The 19,240-nt window shown below is 45.3% G+C and overlaps 1 protein-coding gene across 1 annotated transcript in view; it reads left to right on the plus strand.

Moving 5' to 3' along the window:
• Positions 1 to 19,240, plus strand: part of PREX2 (phosphatidylinositol-3,4,5-trisphosphate dependent Rac exchange factor 2) — a 1,096,481-nt gene that overhangs the window by 362,627 nt on the left and 714,614 nt on the right. Inside the window, exons 8-9 of the mRNA XM_069220299.1 lie at positions 3,188 to 3,321; positions 10,384 to 10,487. Coding sequence (XP_069076400.1) covers positions 3,188 to 3,321; positions 10,384 to 10,487 — 238 coding nt within the window. The remainder of the gene's footprint in view (positions 1 to 3,187; positions 3,322 to 10,383; positions 10,488 to 19,240) is intronic.

The raw sequence follows: 19,240 nt of genomic DNA on the forward strand, positions 1-19,240 counted from the left end.
GGGAGGCTACTCCTCCCCAGCCCTAACACCATTTTCCAAAGGGAGAGGGTGTAACACCCTCTCTCTGAGGAAGTCCTTTGTTCTGCCTTCCTGGGCCAGGCCTGGCTGGACCCCAGGAGGGCAGAAACCTGTCTGAGGGGTTGGCAGCAGCAGCAGCTGCAGTGAAACCCCGGGAAAGACAGTTTGGCAGTGCCAGGGTCTGTGCTAGAGACCCGTGGGATCATGGGATTGCACCAACAATGCCAGGATGGCATAGAGGGAGCAATTCCATGATCTTAGACATGTTACATGGCCATATTCGGAGTTACCATTGTGAAGCTACACATAGGTAGTGACCTATATGTAGTGTACGCGTGTAATGGTGTCCCCGCACTCACAAAGTCCGGGGAATTGGCCCTGAACAATGTGGGGGCACCTTGGCTAGTGCCAGGGTGCCCACACACTAAGTAACTTAGCACCCAACCTTTACCAGGTAAAGGTTAGACATATAGGTGACTTATAAGTTACTTAAGTGCAGTGTAAAATGGCTGTGAAATAACGTGGACGTTATTTCACTCAGGCTGCAGTGGCAGGCCTGTGTAAGAATTGTCAGAGCTCCCTATGGGTGGCAAAAGAAATGCTGCAGCCCATAGGGATCTCCTGGAACCCCAATACCCTGGGTACCTCAGTACCATATACTAGGGAATTATAAGGGTGTTCCAGTAAGCCAATGTAAATTGGTAAAATTGGTCACTAGCCTGTTAGTGACAATTTGAAAGAAATGAGAGAGCATAACCACTGAGGTTCTGATTAGTAGAGCCTCAGTGAGACAGTTAGTCATAACACAGGTAACGCATTCAGGCACACTTATGAGCACTGGGGCCCTGGCTGGCAGGGTCCCAGTGACAAATACAACTAAAACAACATATATACAGTGAAAAATGGGGGTAACATGCCAGGCAAGATGGTACTTTCCTACAGTGGGGCTCAGCTTACCCCTGTTTATCATCTGACAAACTCATGGCCCACTGCTGTAGTGGGGGCATGGGAGTCCCATCTGTTGAACAATACGCTCTAGCCCTCCACCTATCTCAATTGTCGTATATGTTACTGAGGGCACCAGATCCCCCACAACGAATCCTTATTGAGCATTAACTGCTTTCAAATAACGGTGGCCTCAGCATCTTATACAGAACCTAAAAAAAACAGACAAGCCTCAAAAATCTGATGTTGGAGGCGACACTTACAGCCTGGCGTCGGGCACACCGCCTTCTTGGCACACATCCCCATCTTCATAAAGGGGCCCCTATATGGGATAACGACCGGCTGCATATAGAAGTGACCTCTTTCTACTGGTCACAATGGAGCTCGGCAGGTGTTAACCACTTGGGCCAACTCATAGAGAATGGCAAACTTAAACCCTTTGCGATACTCCGCGAGGAATTTGGCCTTCAATCAGACTAATCATGGCGGTATCTGCAACTTTGGCACTGTCTCTGCAGCGAATTAGGGATCCCCCCGGACCCTCCAAACCTCCCCTGTGCTGTCTCATTCAAACACGTGGGGATGTTCCAAAGGAGTGATGTCGGGTATCTATGTAGTGCTCACCCATCATCTCTACTCGCAGCCCCTCCTTGCCGACCTACGTGCTAGCTGGCAGTGCCGCCTCCAAACAGTGTTTTTTCGGAAGAAGACTGGACAGACATACTGAACACCCTGGATAGGGGCACGCGGAAGGTCGCATGAAATTCTGTCTCTTCAAAATAGTTAATGACTGGTATTGGACTTCAGCAAAATTGTGCAAAATGGGCCTTCTGCCACATGCTGGTGCTGTACTGAGATACGCTGTGATTAATACACATTCTCTGTGATTGTCCCTTTATATGCCCCTTTTGGGAGTACGTGAGAACCATTCTCGGTGGCACCATCTCTCTCCAGCAGCTTCTCCTTGCCTGTCTTATTCTCCTCCATGATATGTGGGACCTCCCTGTCCTGTGTAGACCACAATGCCACCTCTTACAGACCGCCCTTGCGCTAGCCAAGATATGCATCCTCCGTCATTGGAGATCACCCACCACACCCACATCGGAGGAGTGGATAGTGGCAATAACGCAAACTGCGGCACATGAACGCGTCATCTATAATTTGCAGGACCAGGCCGCCCTATTTACACAAGTTTGGACACCCTTCCTCCTTGGAACGTCATAAGCTGGAATATTATACTCACTCATAGGGCATTCATAGTAAATGTGCAACCTATCCAAGGAACATTGGCAGACTACGCACTGGCACATTCACAGAATAAACCCACACATCCACTTATATTCCCCTTTTAAATCAGACTGGTGCCCTCCACATTGTGTTGTATCATCTCACATTCTCTTATCCATTTCTCTATCTACGAACTCACTCACTCACCTTCCGCTTGCCCTACTGCAGACCTTTCTCCTCCTGACTATGCTCTATTAGCCCCCCTCTCTGTCTTTCCCCCTCCTCTTTCTTCCCTCACACAGACCTCAGCACTGGGTACCTCTACCATAACATCCCTTACCATCCCTTCCCTCCCCTCCCCCCCACTTTATACTTCTTGTTGCCTCTCTAGATCTTCTGCTCCTCTACTATACTCTTTCCTGATTCACCCTGCTGCCTCTGCCTTGCACCCTAGTCATTGTTCCTACATATCTACCTGAAACTAAGGCAGCTCTGAGAAGCACTGCAATATTGGGGTTGGCTGACAGAATAAGGGATCCATGAGCTACCCTTAGTAACCCCCGCCCACCCCATCCCCGGCTGTCAGTACCATAACCTCCACATTGACTGGGATAGTCACCCTTTGACTCCCAGGCACCACATAATGATACAGCTTACATACACCCTCCTCCCGGAGTGTCCCCATTCCTAACTCAACACCTTTTCACTCCCCTCCTCCCCAGGGCTACCCGCCTTCCCTCCCCCCTTTTTTTCTTTCTCTCCCTCCCCCCCCCCACCTTTTCTTCCCTCTACCTCCTTCCGGATGCCCACTTGTTGATTGATCACGTTTATGTCCCAGTTCTTTGTATTGGCTACACATTGTAGAACAATGTGTCTTGTATACATGTAAGCTTCTGATTCTCAAATAAAAAATTGCAAAACAAAAACGAAGAAAGAATAAACTCTGCCAACACGACAATATATCAAAACATTCCTGTCTATGTTCTTTCTTTGACAGGGCTCCAACATCACCGACACATGTACAGAAATGCTAATGTATGGAATCCTGCTGAAAATCTCTGCTGGAAACATCCAAGAACGAGTGTTTTTTCTTTTCGATAACCTTCTTGTGTACTGCAAGAGAAAACACAGGCAAGTAGGGACAAGAAGCGAAATTGTTTTATTTCCTATATATTCAGATGATAAAGGACATCTCTTGCATTGTCTCACAGAAATGCGTTATTATTATTTTTATTATGGCATTCTGAATTTAGTAATGACTACCTACTACAAATATGTTTCTATAATTTATATAGCACAGTAGCTTTGTGATCATTGTGTCTACATGCAAGATAAGCTCTACCTTACTAGTATTCAGGTTCAATTTCATTTGTTTACAAGTACAAAAATATCTATCCACCAAAGGCGTGTAGTTGGCAACGTGTTGCCACTTTAACATCACACTAACATATATCTTCTAACATTCCAAACACTTTAGATAAACCTTACAACATTGCAGGTACACAACGTTGCATCTAAGAGACAAATGTGGCACACAAGGCTACAAAGTGAACAGTTAAAGACTATGCACGGGATAAGCGTTCAACCGAGCAGAATGAAATAACAAACAAAGCTCTACACTGCAAGCAACCATAGATATGTTATGGTGATAAGAACAGCTACAAGAACAGAAATATTGTAGTCTTCTTATTACCTAAATAAATCTTTAGTGAACATTACATTGGCTCGATCAGCCTTTACTGAGTAAACACAATGGCAGTAGACAGCGAAGGGTCCATTCAGTGAGAAATTCTAGAATGGTACAGAAAGAGGACACATACTCCCACAGGGACATTGGACCATACAAATTGTAGAAACAAATTATACATCATAAAGCTAACATATCAAAGAACAATAGAAGCACAGTGTCATATATGACCAAAAAAAAATAAGAAGGCACTACTCGTTAATTAATCCCATAATCTAAAATAATGACTCAACTTTTTAAGGTATCATGTTACATTTCATTAAACTACTACCTTTTACATTTCCAGCCCACCAGAGGAAATTAAAAAGACCAAAATGGTACTCCTGTTTATTTCAGACCTTATTATACTGAGACTGATCCTTTCTTTCTGCTCTCCAAATATTTGTATGAAAGGTCTAGGGCACACAAATCTTGATGCCTTCTAAATAATTCAAATTAGCAGTGGAACCACTTGGGGCGCACCCTATAGTCATGCACCATGTCCATGCATTTACCAGTTGTTTGAGCTAATTTAACAATATATATTCAAACTTCATTGGTTGTGCTTAGTGCTAGGTGCACTTGGAACTGCATGTTCTTGAGGCTGGTTGCAGTTTGGATTTAGTACACATAGGATTTTGTGCACTTGGGGTGATGTCAAGGACTGACAGGTGAAAGTGTTTGTTGAGTTCACTTCTTAATAGCCTGAGCAGTACTTGTGCAAGGTGTCAAGTATCACAGATAAGAAAAACTCCTAGGCAATATTGTACCTCTTGATTGAAGAATATCTCTGAACTTATTAGTAAGGCGCAATACCCTACCCCTAAAATCAGGCATATGGAAAGAACCAATCAAAGTTTCCAGAAGGGCATTGAAGAACATTTTCAAAGCACAAACTCAGAAGTAGACCATTTTTTTCAATTAAATGGGAAAGGGCCAGCCTTGGAGGAATATCCCCAAAGAGCTTACAGGCACTCTATGCACACAGAAGTACAATGGAAACAACATGGCAATAGCCATCTGACATACTTACATGTAGGAAACAACTGGTCCTCATACTTTTCTGTTACAATAGTGCTAAAGCATTATCACTGTGTTTTTTCAATTGCAACAGCACTAAAGCCTCATCTCAAGGGGCTCTCTGATCAAGACACACAGCACTGAAGGAAGGTGGGCACGTGGCTATTGCTGCTTAGCGGTCTGTGTGCACCTACCTATACATAAGAATAGAAGGCATTGTGTAAAGAGGTCAATTCTGAGAGTTAGTGGAATATGTCTGTAAGGAGAAGGCAGCATAGTTACTCCTTTGGTAGAACCCCAGAAGGCCTTTGTAAAAACAGCATTTTACAGTAGACAGTCTGAAAATGCAATATACTAAATCTCCATTTTCATTTTCATATTATTTCTTTTGACAGGCTTGTCTTACTGCAATTGTTTTCTATGTATCATGCTAAAAATGAATTACAGAAAAATGTATTGCCCAGTCATCTCCCAACAAACCCTTTGAAGAAATGAGTAGGGGTCTATTTCTACCCCTTATGTATCACAGCCTTAAGCCCTACGTAGAAGGGTCAAGATCTTGAGCATAAAAGTCCATAGGGCCATGGAATGGTACACTTAGTTAAGTGAACATCAGACATAAGTACATTTTGAGAACCTCTCCTCCACATGACATGGTACAAATTTCATAAAAGGTTAAGCCTCTATAGAGACAAAAGAACTCATCAGCACTCTGTGTATCCTTCTTGCCCTAGCCCTACTTTATTTCTACACATTCCATCTCTTGTTAAGTTTTGCCCACCTCTTTCCTATTCCATTATCTAAAATGTACTGTCACTGTTTGGTGTGATAGTAATGCTTTGTTGCTGATTTCTCCATCCAAAAACCCTCTATCCTCATTTCCCCTATTACCACTAGTTTGTCTCCTTCTTTGCTCTCTCCTGGTTCCTTCCTTCCTACATCTGTCCTTGCAAGTACCTTTCGCGCCTTAATGGTGTTGAAATGCCATATGCAAAAAAGCATAATCACAGAACCTTCCAGAAAAGTAAATAACGTCTTCATATTCCTCAGCAACCTTGTGGAAACCCAAAAATGTGCTGCTATCCCTCTAATAGGCAGAGCAAGTTTTAAGTGTGTCATAAAGTCAGCTGTCACAAGGATTATCAGAGGCAGTTTCCATCAACATACTCCAACAAGGTTGACTCAATGGGCCATATGTACTAAAGCATTTTCGCATAGACACAGAATGGGTAAAATCCTTTGCTACATCTGGCCCAATGGCCCCTATGGTGAGGTAGGAGCCTGACAGTGTACCGTAAGAAATGCAACCCCATGGAGCGGCACCTCATGAATTTCTGCTATACCACTATGAACACATCATTCCTCTTCTGCTGATGTACAGAATGATTTCAACTTTCTGGAATTCCTTTTTCACTTGCCTAGCTTTTCATGTTGCACTGCATCTCATTCAGTGCAGATTGTGCCTATTTCTCTTTGTGGGTTCTGTCTATCGGCCTCAATTGTACGTTTCCTCATTTGCATCTTGTTGCTACTGCATCAGCCTTGAAATAATCTTGACAGTGTGAGTGAAAAACTATGTTGGGAGGACTTTTTCTATTTCAATACCCTCTCACACATGATTTCTCTTTTACCAGCAGTCATCTTCCCAGTGAGTGCTTCCCTTTTCTAATACAGCTACAGCTCATTGACACAAAATCGTACTACATTAAGCTGCTGCCTTTTTGGCTATGTCCCGCTGTGCTGGGTTTGATTTTGATCACGTTTTACATAATCAATGAGACGAAAGTTGCACCAAACAAACCACAACATAAATATTATATATCACACATAAAAACTATATGAAGTTAAAAGCATTGTTGGACTATCACACATGTCTCCTGATTTAAAAAAAACGATGATGAATTCTTATGTAGCTGTACAGTTGATGGAGATTTGTCGATGTTTCGGTCCACTGCCTCAATTTTCATGGTCAATCATAAGGACTATAGTGTTATTCTTGGAAAGCATAATTTAACAATTACAATATACATAGCACCTCAACCAATAATTTTAGTGGCCATTCAATTTCATTTTGAATAAATCAAATTCAACAAATACAGGAGAAATGGGCACCATCTTGTAATGAGGTATTCTTTATGTCAACAATATGGTCTTGTTTTCAAAGCATAAATCTCAGGGATATTCCATTCACCCAAGTAAAAGCATTGCAATAGCTAAATTAACAGAACAATCATAATATTATGTTCTATGATCCAAAGATATATTCTATTTTCACAATTTTAGTAGCGGACCTATGCTTTGATTAGTCAGCACGTGTCTATATTACACTTTCAATTATGCAGAAGAAGCTTATTTCACATACCCATGGTGTTCAACAATACAATAGCTAGGTCAATAACACTACAATGTGGTATAATCAAGCCAAACCATAATCAAAGTAATGTATATATTATGTTATGTTCTCAATATACTCACTCAGCAAGGATGAGCCAAAAGCCAGTCTAGAACAGGAGGACAAAATATAATGCCACTTAACAGCCATTTATTCTTTCATAATGCTGATACCAGACAATCACATAATGACTCCCAGTAGCCGAATATTGTGTATTTTAATAGTCTGAGGTTTATTCAAGGAATCTGACAGCCAAACTTACGAAGTTTTGTAACAAATACCCATGCTCTTTCGCAACTCTAATTTGACAAGTATAACGAACAGCACAAAGAATAAATTCATGTAATCCGCTTTTACACTTTTAGCAAAATAATCTCTTACAAGAAATCATATAGGCTACCTGGTCCTACGGGGCCTTGGAAATTCCCTTCTCTCTTCTACAGAGACCCTGGGTCACGGTAAAGGGTCGCAGTGTATTAACTTTGTCATAAATCATGACATTTTCATAAATCATCATGACAGTAATCGATCCTTGATAAACGCCATAAATCATGCAAGAACTTCATAAATCAATCATGCAGTCATAAATTATCCTTGACAGCACCAACACAAGATCCTGTCCATGCACTGGGTGTGAAGGCCTCTGGGGGTTGTGTGCAGCAGCTTCTAGGCTTCTCTTGCTACTGATGTATGACATCCAAGGCCCTTTCTGGCCATGCCTGGACTGTAAGTACTGTGTCTGTTTTGCGACCAGCCCTTCTGGCTTTCTCCACTACCCTCCAGTGTCCCAGCTGTCAGGCATACCAACGACCACTGCTATGACAACTCTTCCCTTTCCGATGGCATACCTGCCACTCTTATTTGTTGCCGTTTAACTGTGCTGTCTCCGCCCCAAGTGACCTTGCCATCAGGCATCCCAAGGACCACTGTTGTAGCATCTCTTCTTTCGCTGGCCTATCGGCCTCTCTTATGTATTACTGACAACATTTTTTCATGCTAGTTGCTGTGGATCCCATACCCCTGTTGCAAGCAGTGGCAACAATGCCCACTGTCCTAGTAGGTGTGGGTGAGTGGGAGAAAATTCTCAGCAAGCAACTAACTGCTAACCCCCGGTCTCAGCCTTTAGGCTTCGGGAGGAGACCATGCTCTCCTCCTGGCATTGTTCCTTTAAAAGGACCTCGGCCACTCAGACTCCGTTTGTTTCCCACATCCAGGTATGGCTTCCTGCAGAGCCAAAAGGGGGAGGGATGGGGTGCATATGCTCTCACTTTCCACACCCCACATTCCCCTTACTCCTCATCAATGCCTGTACATCCTGGAGCTCTCGGGGCACATTAGCTGTGGTTTGTTTATGGATGGTCCGGCTTCGAGTCCCCAGCCCGCTCTTCTTAGCCCTGCACACGCACCCCAAAACCTGCCTAAAATCACAGTAGAGATTTTCATGCATTTAAACTGTCACAGCCGAGCCAGGTAAAAGGCCAAGCTTTGGAGAATCGCATATGAAGGCGGAAACTGAACTGATAAGCAAAGAAGCATATTACGAAGAAAACATTATTGTATCATTGTGTACACTGCATGGGGCATGTGTGTCCCAGATAGAATGCATGTTGTGGGCCAGCATCTGACTTGCAAGCTAACCTTCTGCAATTGGGGCATTTTATGCAATTTATTTCGAGTTGAGTGTTCCCATCCTCTTATCTTATTATTAACTCATATCTGTAAGAGATCGGTTTTCTTCTAATCTTCTCCCTGAAATAAAAAAAAGCACATTCCCCAGATGGTTTTCCAACTTTCTCCAGGAAAACATGTTGAACGCTTGCAGATTGTTTCCTTTTCTCAGGATTTGTGCTGGAGAGCTTCTCTTACAGGCCTGCGCACAGGGTAAAGGGGGAACCAAGAATAGGATCCTGATACCAGCCCATGCCTGAGAACTATTTGTACAGTGATCAGTTGGCTACATATCCTGAAATACTAGTTTTCTTTTCCTTGACTTTGCTGTTATATATAATTATTACCAGGTGTGTTTTGGCTTAGTTTAAACGAAGCAATACTACAACTCCCATAATGCACTGATATAAATTATATCAACACCTAGAACTGGAAGCGCTGTGTCCTAGTGACATAGAGTCACCTGGCCAACCTAACTGTACATAGGTGTATTTGACCTCTTCCTGGTAATGTCTTCAGCACAATAGATGAGCAGGGAAGCTAGAGTCCAGAACTACAGAACGTCAAACAAACCTTAACTCATGTCGGGAGACATCAGCTCTACAACATCACAGATTTATAGATTATAAAGGGAATCAATAAATCCAGGCCCATTTCTCCCAGTAACTCCCCATTCTCCCCAGAATTCTACCTGGATATTTTGACTACTTTAAGTAATCAGAGGCTCAAGGTGAATCTTACTTGGTCCGTGGACCTTGAAATTCTGATAGGCCTGGTTATTGATGTTATTGGCTCTATCTGAAGTAAACCGGTCCTCGAAATCATAGCATATGGCCCTCATTATTAGTGGCCTCAGAAAAGCGCTGGTGGTTCCCCACTACAAAGTTGCCGAAACAGGGAGTATCAATCATTCCAGGGGCAGGGAAAATTCAACCAACTGATTACAAGTTGGACCCATAGGGTCCACTCAGAAATGAGAAATTGCTGTGGTAATCAGTAATTCTGATTTCGATTCCTCGTTAATTCCCTATTTCTGCCAACACTTTCACCCGGCTACTTTCAGCTACTGCTAGAAGCCGATATCTCTGGGGGTAATTGAACAGACATGCATTGTTCCTAAATATCTCATAATTCCGATAGGGCCTTTAAAAGCCCCATCGTATTTAAGCACCTGTTCATTATAAAGTGCCAAAACTCAACCAGACATCACCAAACAAGGAACATTCTGGAATTCCTGCTTACCTGTCACACTGTGGAAAAATAGTTGATAGGAAAGGCCTAATCAAATTATCTGGCATTTGCAGTAGTAGCTAAAACAGATTAATCAGAATTTAATGCCGAAATACAGGTAATGGAAAAATAGTCATATGCTTTTGTCCTATCCTAGGAGATTAAAGAACAGCAAAGCGTCCACGGATGGGCATCGTTATCTGTTTCGAGGCCGCATCAACACAGAGGTGATGGAAGTGGAGAACGTGGACGACGGAACAGGTAGGGAACTCTGAATTACGTGTATTTCACTTTGTAAGTGTGTGCACAGTAGGATTGTACATTGGCTGCTCAACTCTATTCTGGTCCATCAGTCTGAAGTGCCATTAAGAAGGGCAGTGGGCTGCCACAGCCAATAGATCTTACACAGCAAAGTAGTGATGAAATGCCAGAAAGCGTATTACTGCACTTAGCAGTCTGAAAGCAAAGTTACTGATGTAAGCAAGTATTGTATCCCCTCTGGACACCATGGCAAACAACCTTCATGAAATAAATATTATCAGGAAACAACAAATGACTAGATATTGAAATTGCTGAAGTAGGGGAAAGAATACAGTATGCATGCTAGACGTTTAGACATGTAATGTTTTAAATTGTGAGATATTGTTATATGACAAGAGCCGTGCACTAGATGGCACTGCAAGCAGCTTATTTACATAGAGTCATAGTGAATCAAACCAAGACACGATGCCCTTGTTTGAAAGCTTGTCAGAGACTCTTCCTTCCCCAGGGGCAAGCACATGAGGATTCTGCTCTCACACATCGAGCGATGTCTGCTTACTCGTTAAGGCCCCACTATTTAAAGAAAACTACATTAGAAAAATAAAAGCATAGATGCTTATTTGCTAGAGTCTGAAATTCCTCTTCACTGAGATGAAGTCAGGAGACAAAAGTACCTAACTATGCATGTGTGTTTGGAGGGTCCTTATGGCCTCATGCATGAAAAGGCAGATCGCAAATTGTGGGCGCAACAGTGAACCACATTTTTGCGACCTACCTTTCACTTTACAATGGAACCTATGTTTAAAGATTTTGAGTTGCAGAATGTCCGTTGTGGGTGACTTACCTAATGGTTAATAATTAGACAGGTTGCTATTTTTAACCCCTAGTGGTTGGTGACCAAACCAGGGATAGTGGCCTGCAAGCAACACAAGCCCACCAACAACACTGTTCACATTCCCAAACAGGAACCGGTCAGCTGTAAAAAAGGAAATGTTTCTTTTTTGGGAAGAGACTAATGAAGGACGCAGCGGTCCCTTAGATGGTTGCCTGCTCCGCTGGAGGCCTCCTGGCATGTCCCCACAGAGGAAGCATTCTGCAGTTCTTCTATTATAGCCCTGAGGAGTCAGTAACATTTCAATCATATGCAACTGCAGTCACTGCAAATTGCAGTTAAGAGGAGATGTCTACTTCACACCTCCCCTTAACTGCGATTTTAAATTACCCGCAAAAGCCATATTGTTATTCGAAAAAACTTTTACACATCACTATTAAGGTTTGGAACATTAAAAAACTGACATCTTGCAAGCACAAACTCTGATTTTTGCAAATTTCAGGGTTTCAAAATTCGAAATCATTTATTACGTCTGACTGAAGTGTAATGTTATAAGGCTTGGACACATCTATGTTTTGTTTGTTCTTATTTTGACTACATGAAATGTAACAGCACACCTAGAAGAAGTAAAACCGAATGTAGAATCTTACATGCTATGTGTAATACTACTACAAGTTGACACGTAAGATGCAATACTATGACCTCAAAAGTCCCACATTGAATCCCTGTATATAGAAACAGCATGTGTATTTGAGACTCACCTATGATAATTAACCACAAAGATATAATAGGTACAATCATCAAAGCATTTGTTATCAATTATTATTTGTGTGGCAATACATCATCCAAGGTAAGTGACATAAATTGCTGATCAGATTTTGATAGCTGAATATGTCACATGTTTCAAAGTTGTCCAACTTCTCAACCTTGAACAAGTAGGATGGCTACCCGGTCCTACCCTAATTCTGCTGCATGTTGATTAGATGTGAACAATAACACCCTAGGCATCCTGTGCCTAGCATCCTTGTGCCTTGTCCCTCCTTCATACCCCATCTGATTATGTCTAGTTATGTACCCCTTTTCCTGCCCCCACTCTGCTGGTGGTATAAACGGGAGTCAAATTTTCTTGACATCACATATTTTACTGAAACAGTCCCAATGACCTGCTACACAGGCCTCAGGCTTGTTTTTTTATGGACTAGCATTTTTATGTCCCTGTTATTTCCAACTAATTTGTAAAACAAGTAACAGTCATCATGCAGAAGTAGATACTAATCAAGATTCATGCATATAATTGTACTTCTGACTAATTTATGATTATGAAGAAAAATTTAATATTGATGATTAATTGCTGCAAATCACAATACTTAGATTCATTCAAATTGGAAACTTCCTGGAGATTAAGGGCCTCATTATGACCCTGGCGGTAGAGAACTGCCAGGGCCAACGGGGGCGGGAGCACCGCCGACATGCCGGCGGTGCTCCCTTGGGCATTCTGACCGCGGCGCTTTGGCCGCGGTCAGAAAGGGAAAACCGGCGGTCTCCCGCCGGTTTTCCACTGCCCCTAAGAATCCTCCAAGGCGGCGCAGCTCGCTGCGCCGCCGAGGGGATTCTGACAATCCTTACCGCCATCCTGTTCCTGGCGGCTCGCCCGCCAGGAACAGGATGGCGGTAAGGATTGTCGTGGGGCCCCTGGGGGCCCCTGCAGTGCCCATGCCAATGGCATGGGCACTGCAGGGGCCCCCGTAAGAGGGCCCCGCTAGTATTTCACTGTCTGCGTAGCAGACAGTGAAATACGCGACGGGTGCAGTAGCACCCGTCGCACCTTCCCACTCCGCCGGCTCGATTACGAGCCGGCATCCTCGTGGGAAGGGAGTTTTTCCCTGGGCTGGCGGGCGGTCTTTTGGAGACCGCCCGCCAGCCCAGGGAAAAACTCATAATACCCTCCGCGGTCTTTTGACCGCGGAGCGGTATTATGGAGGGCTGAATTCTGGCGGGCGGCCTCCGCCGCCCGCCAGAATCAGAATGAGGGCCTAAATGTTTATAAGGAATTAGTCAATGTATTGGCCCTGATGACATGACCTCATTGTTGCGTAAATAATGTCCCCTTTTTAGGTCACAGTGAACCAGACTGCGCAGCTGTATGGTTCGCTAAAGACATCTTGGAGACTTTCAGAAATTTGATACACGAATGCATTCCGCCCATTGATTACCACTGGCTGTGTGATTTGTAACTCGCATTCTCTGGCTTTCTATTTGCTGGCTTTATTTACTTTAGGCTCTCCAGGCTCACTTTGTCTCCCCCACTGCCTAAACCATGTTTACTGTATTCTTTCCCAAGTTCCCTCTTTTTAAACAGGCCTTTACATCTTGTTCTTATCTTGTCACATTTGCTGTGCATTTAAAGACTGAGGCCAAATGTCAGAAGCTATCTTCCAAGGGTGCTTGTTCACTTTTCTTTCTCTGACTTCAAAGTGAGAGGAATTATGTGACAACCTTTCCTGGATACTGGGGGTTTTGTCTGGTAAATGATATGTGTAAGTATTTCAGAATATATTAGAATTAGGAACACAAACAAAGCACATGTTTTTGTTATTTCTGAAGTGTGTTTGAAACAAATACATTAATATGATCAAACAACTCATTACACTAGGTGATGCAATTTCTGCACATTTTTGTTTGTGCACTGTATAGTTTTATTAGTAAAACTGTGTCTGTGCAAATGGAATAGTCATTTCAATTGGAAATGTGTTGTTTGGAATGGCAGTATGCTACCACACCATGCATACTCCACTCTATGCCACGCCACTCTCCTGTGCACCACTCCACTTTATACCACTCCACACCACTGCACTCTGCACAACTTCAATCTACGCCACTGCACTCTATGCCAGTTCATGCTACGCCTCTCTACCCTGTACCATTCTACTCTATACCAATAAACCATTCACCACTCTACTCTACTCCACTGCAGTCTTCACCACTGCACTCTACACATCTCCCGTCTAGGCCACGCCAATCTACTTTGCACAGTTCCTCTCTATGCCTCTGTACTCTATGCCACTTTGCAACACTGCACTCTTCATCACTGCACTCTATGTCAATACACACTACACCAATGCACATTACTCTGCAATACTCAAGTCACTGCTCCTGCACTCTACGCTATTCCACTGTACGCCACTATAATCTAGCCTGCAACACTTCACTCTATGCACTCTATGCCACTCCACTCTCCACTACTTTACTCTATGTCATTACACTCTATGCCACTGTACCCAACTGCACTCTACACTGCACCACTCCACTCTACACCATTTCACTCGACTCTGAATCAATCTACTCTATGCCACTGCACTCCACACCACTCTACTCCATTCCATGCCACTCCACTACACTCTGCGCCACTCTAATTTTAACCACTGCACTCTATGCCAATGCACTCTACTAAACTGCACCCTATGTCACTACACTCTATGCCACATTTTGCATCATTCTATGCCACTGCTCTCTTTACCACTCTACTCCACTGCACTTTGACACTACTCTGCAACATTGCCTCTCTGGCACTGAACTCTGTGCCACTCTACTCCACTCCACTCTATGCCACTGCATTCTATGCCACTCTACTCTTAACCACTGCACTCCGTGCCAATGCACTGTACCCAACTGTACTCTGTAACTGCATTCTATGCCAATGCTGTCTGGCACTACTCTGCAACACTGTACTCTCTGCCACTGAACTGTACGCCACTCCACTCTGCACTACTCCGCTCTATGCTACTCCACTCTATGCCACTGCACTCTATGTCACTTCACTCTATGGCACTATATTCTTCTCTGCACCACTCTATGCTACCCAGCTCTGCACCACTCTTGAGTCAGTGCTCTCTGTGCCACTCAACTCTAGTCTGCACTCTACGCCACTGCACTCTATGCCACTCCACTCTACTCTGCACCACAACCCTCTGCATCACTCAGCTCTATGCCACTCTACTCTGCACTACTCTACACCATGGCACTCTATCAACTGCACTGCACTCCACACCACTGCACTCTACTCTGCCTCACTCTACTCTGCACCACCACTCTGCACCTCTCCACTTTGCATGACTCGACTCTGCGCCGCTCCAATCTACTATGCACCACTCTAATATACACCACTGGATTCTATGAAGCTGCATTCTATGCTGCTGAATTCTATGCTGCTGCACTCAATGCCACTCTACTGTACGCCACTGAACTCTGCAACACTCTACGCCAATGCACTCTACTTCAGTTGACTCTACTCTATACCAATCCAGTGTATGCCACTCTACGCGACTCCACACTAAGCCACCTTAATACAGAACTCTCTTTCATTTCACTCTACAACACTCTACTCCACTCTTCGCCATTCCACCTCTACAACACTCTGTGTGCCTCTCTTCTACACCACTTTTAGCCAAGCTGAAAAGCAACTAGGCTGGTGTCGAACATGGCTAAAGCAAATTGGTAAAGCCAATAGATATTGCATAGGCGAGACCTATTGGCTTTGACAATGCTTTTCTCTGTTGCTGATAAAATTGACTTATCGTGAGAGATAAGCCGGAGTGAGAGAAAGCCGGAGAGAGAGCAGCAAGGAGGGCAGAGCCTGACCTAGCACCCACGGGGCTTTCAGGCCTCCCCGGGGGCCTCCAGTGAGGCACCACACCCTGTCCAGTCCCAGTGAGGAGTCACCGGCACCCGGGAGACAGGCGATCTGCACATACTCGCACCTTGAGACACCGCAAGAGTAGCTGATCTGCGCCCGAGCTAGGCGAAGCCCTACAGGTGTGGCTCAAGGAGGCTCATGGAGAGCGGAAGGCGCGGAGACCCCTCCGACCGCTTCACCATGTGACCCGGTGCCCGAGAATTTCTTTTGCGGGCCCCGAATCAGTGAAAAGCTGTTCTATGGAAGGGCGCAAGATGGCGGCCGCCATTTTGCATGCGAACTTGTTGCAAGCATAGAGCGAAGTAAAAGGGCTGCCTGCACCGCGCTCGGTGCTGGATCCCCGGCGTATCTCCAGCCTCCTGCGCTGGAGCCGTCACCCGGGGACTACGGAGCCCGTAAAATAGACGAGTCCTCAGGGAGGACCCGAAGCGGCTGGCCCCACTCCGCTGAGGTGAGCCGTGCTTGCCTCTGACACCCTGCGGAGAGAAGGAAAGCGGAACACCGGTGACCTGATCGGGGTCAAGGAACAAAACTGGCGAGGCCCCTTGACTTGGGGCCCCTGGAAAACTAACTCTAGAGACCCCTACTCGGAGGTCCGACAGAGCACCACTGGGGGCACCTGAAGACAAGATTGTACAAACGCAGCATTAAGGTGAGAGCCTCTGGGAATATAATGGAAACACCCCTGGTCCTGGGAATCACCTGGGGAGTTGAATCGAACCAGATCCCAGCAGGGACTATTTCCAAGACTCTGCACTAAGAGGGGGGTATCAAGACCAAAGCAAGAGTAAAAGCGATCCATCCCAGTTTCTTTCTGACCCCAACTATGGATTGTGGGCTCTGAGAGTAACTCCACACCTTGCCCCATCACTCGAGCAAACTACAACGATCTGTAGGGAAACCACCTACATTTGGCACATGCACATCACCGCAAAATGGGTAAAACGGGCCAACGCCGTGCAGTACAGTCCTCTAGACTCTTAGGGCATTTGGAGGTAGTTCTGTCTGAGGTAGGAGTGAGATGCACTCCTTGCACCATTTCTTCACAGCTGTGCAGCACTTAGTGCCAGTTGCAACGTTTAGGTTTGCGCAAGTACGCATGCTGGTCTTTCGCTGTATTGGCAGCAGCCCCGACATTCTGGACACAGGGCATTTGAGCCCCTTTGGGTTGGCCAGCTGACTAGGGGTTCCTGGTGGTTTGTAGGGCGCCAGGCCCCATTGTGTATTTGTAGTGCTAGGAAATGTATTTCTGGTAGTTTGATTTTCAGACCCTGTTCTGGCTACCTCTAAATTGTGTTTTATGATTTTGAGGTTCTGGCATACTTTGGGTTATGCTAGTGAAATTATGTCCCACCCTGTGCTTTTTGCCCATAATGCTGCCGATACTTAGGAGATAAGTGTCTAATATTAGACTGTTGAGATTTTGGGCGTACAATGTCTCTGATACCTATTGTGATGCTGTGCTTTATGTGGTTTATATCTCAGGATGATAAGTACAGTGATTTTCCTCTTACACCACTCCACCTTCAGTCCTATCTTGTTGAATCAGCCCTGTTCTGAAGTAACAACCTATCCCTAATCGCCTCACTTTCCTGTCTCCACAATAACTCAGGTTTCTTCTCCCGACGTATGGATTATGTGCCCCCTTCTTGCCCTCATACTTCTCATCACCACCACCGTCCTAGTAACACCCTTCCCTTTTCCCCACCACCCTCCTCCTCCCCAATTTCCCAACATGGCCACCGCTCAAATTAAGTCTGGAATTCATTGCTACAAAATCATCTACCCTTCTAAGCTGTCTAAAGCTGCAACAAAACGTTTCAAGCATAACACCATTGAATATTTCCCCGATTCCCTTTTTGTCGATCAGTTTTACAATGGTCGATATGGGGGGCTCAAAAACGATCTAATTTTTTTCACGCACGACATACCCTCTTGGTCTACCAGCTTTTACAATTCCTTTAACGTCACCTCCTCCTCCTCTATCCCTCATGGGATACAGCTAAAAATTTCCCCCTCTGCGTGTTTTAACGGCTCCCTCACTATCTCACTCTATAACAACGGTACTGTTATGATCCAAGCCAAAGACACCTGTCTCTCTCTCTTTGACCGCCTCTTCCCTTCCCTACTCCCCTCCCCTGCGACCGGGCTATCCCTTGACTCTCCATCTAGCTCCACCAATTACTCCCTTTCTCCTCCCCTGACCCCCCCACTCTCCAACAGGCTGCACCCTGGGGAGGCACAGGTCGACCCTCTTCTCTCCCCTCGGACCTCCCCTCGCATTCTTCCCCCCTCACAGTTTGCCCCTCCCCTCTTCACTTCAGCCTTACCTCTAGCTAACACGCTCCTCGTCCATTCCGCACCGTCCCGGCACTCCATTCTCATCTCCTCCCCCCTATCCCTTCCGGCCACCCCCCTCCTTAGACCACCTCTCCTCCAGCCCTCTACCCCTGTCTATGTTCCCTACGCTCCCCTTGTTCCCTCCTCCGCTCTGCTTTTCCGCCCACTCCTCCCCTCACTATGTACCCCGATTTCCCCGCAAATACATTCCATCTCTCTCCCTCCCCACTCTCCTCCAGCACTGCTGTGCTACCCCCTTTCCTCCCCTGGTAACCCCTTCCCTCCCTCGGACCGAGCAGAATCACTTCCTTTCTTCAACTTCCCTTTCTCCCAATCCCCCCCATTCTGCCCGATACCCGCTCCATCACAGCCACCTCACTTAGCTGCCAGGACCTATCCAACCCCCTCCCCCCCTTCCTTTCATACCTCCCTAATCCCTATGACTCCTCACACTCCTCCCCTCTCCTATCGCCCCACCGCCCCACTCCTCTACTATCGCCCCCTAGTTCTGCCCTTAATTCCTATCCTTCTTGCAACGCCAACAACGACAACTCTCCTCTCACCCCTGGTGCACCAACTCCTGCTCTCATCCTAAACCTTTCCCCACCTCTGAACCCTATACCCCTACTCCCCTCCCGTTCCCCCACCTCTTCCTGCCGTACACTGCCTAGTGCACCCCCTCCTGTTTCCATCGAGCCACCCATTACGCCGTGCTCTTTCTTACTCTCTCTGGAAAAAAAGCTAGGCTCTCTAATCACCGCCATCTCCCAACTTGAAGCTACCATTTTAGTTTTAAGCTCCAAGATCTCGACTTTTCCACACACCTCAATTCCTTTGGCTAACACTCACCCTTCCACGAGATGCACCTCACCACCACACCCCACTATA

Source organism: Pleurodeles waltl, chromosome 2_2 (genome assembly GCF_031143425.1).
Source record: "Pleurodeles waltl isolate 20211129_DDA chromosome 2_2, aPleWal1.hap1.20221129, whole genome shotgun sequence".
Classification (NCBI taxonomy): Eukaryota; Metazoa; Chordata; class Amphibia; order Caudata; family Salamandridae; genus Pleurodeles; species Pleurodeles waltl.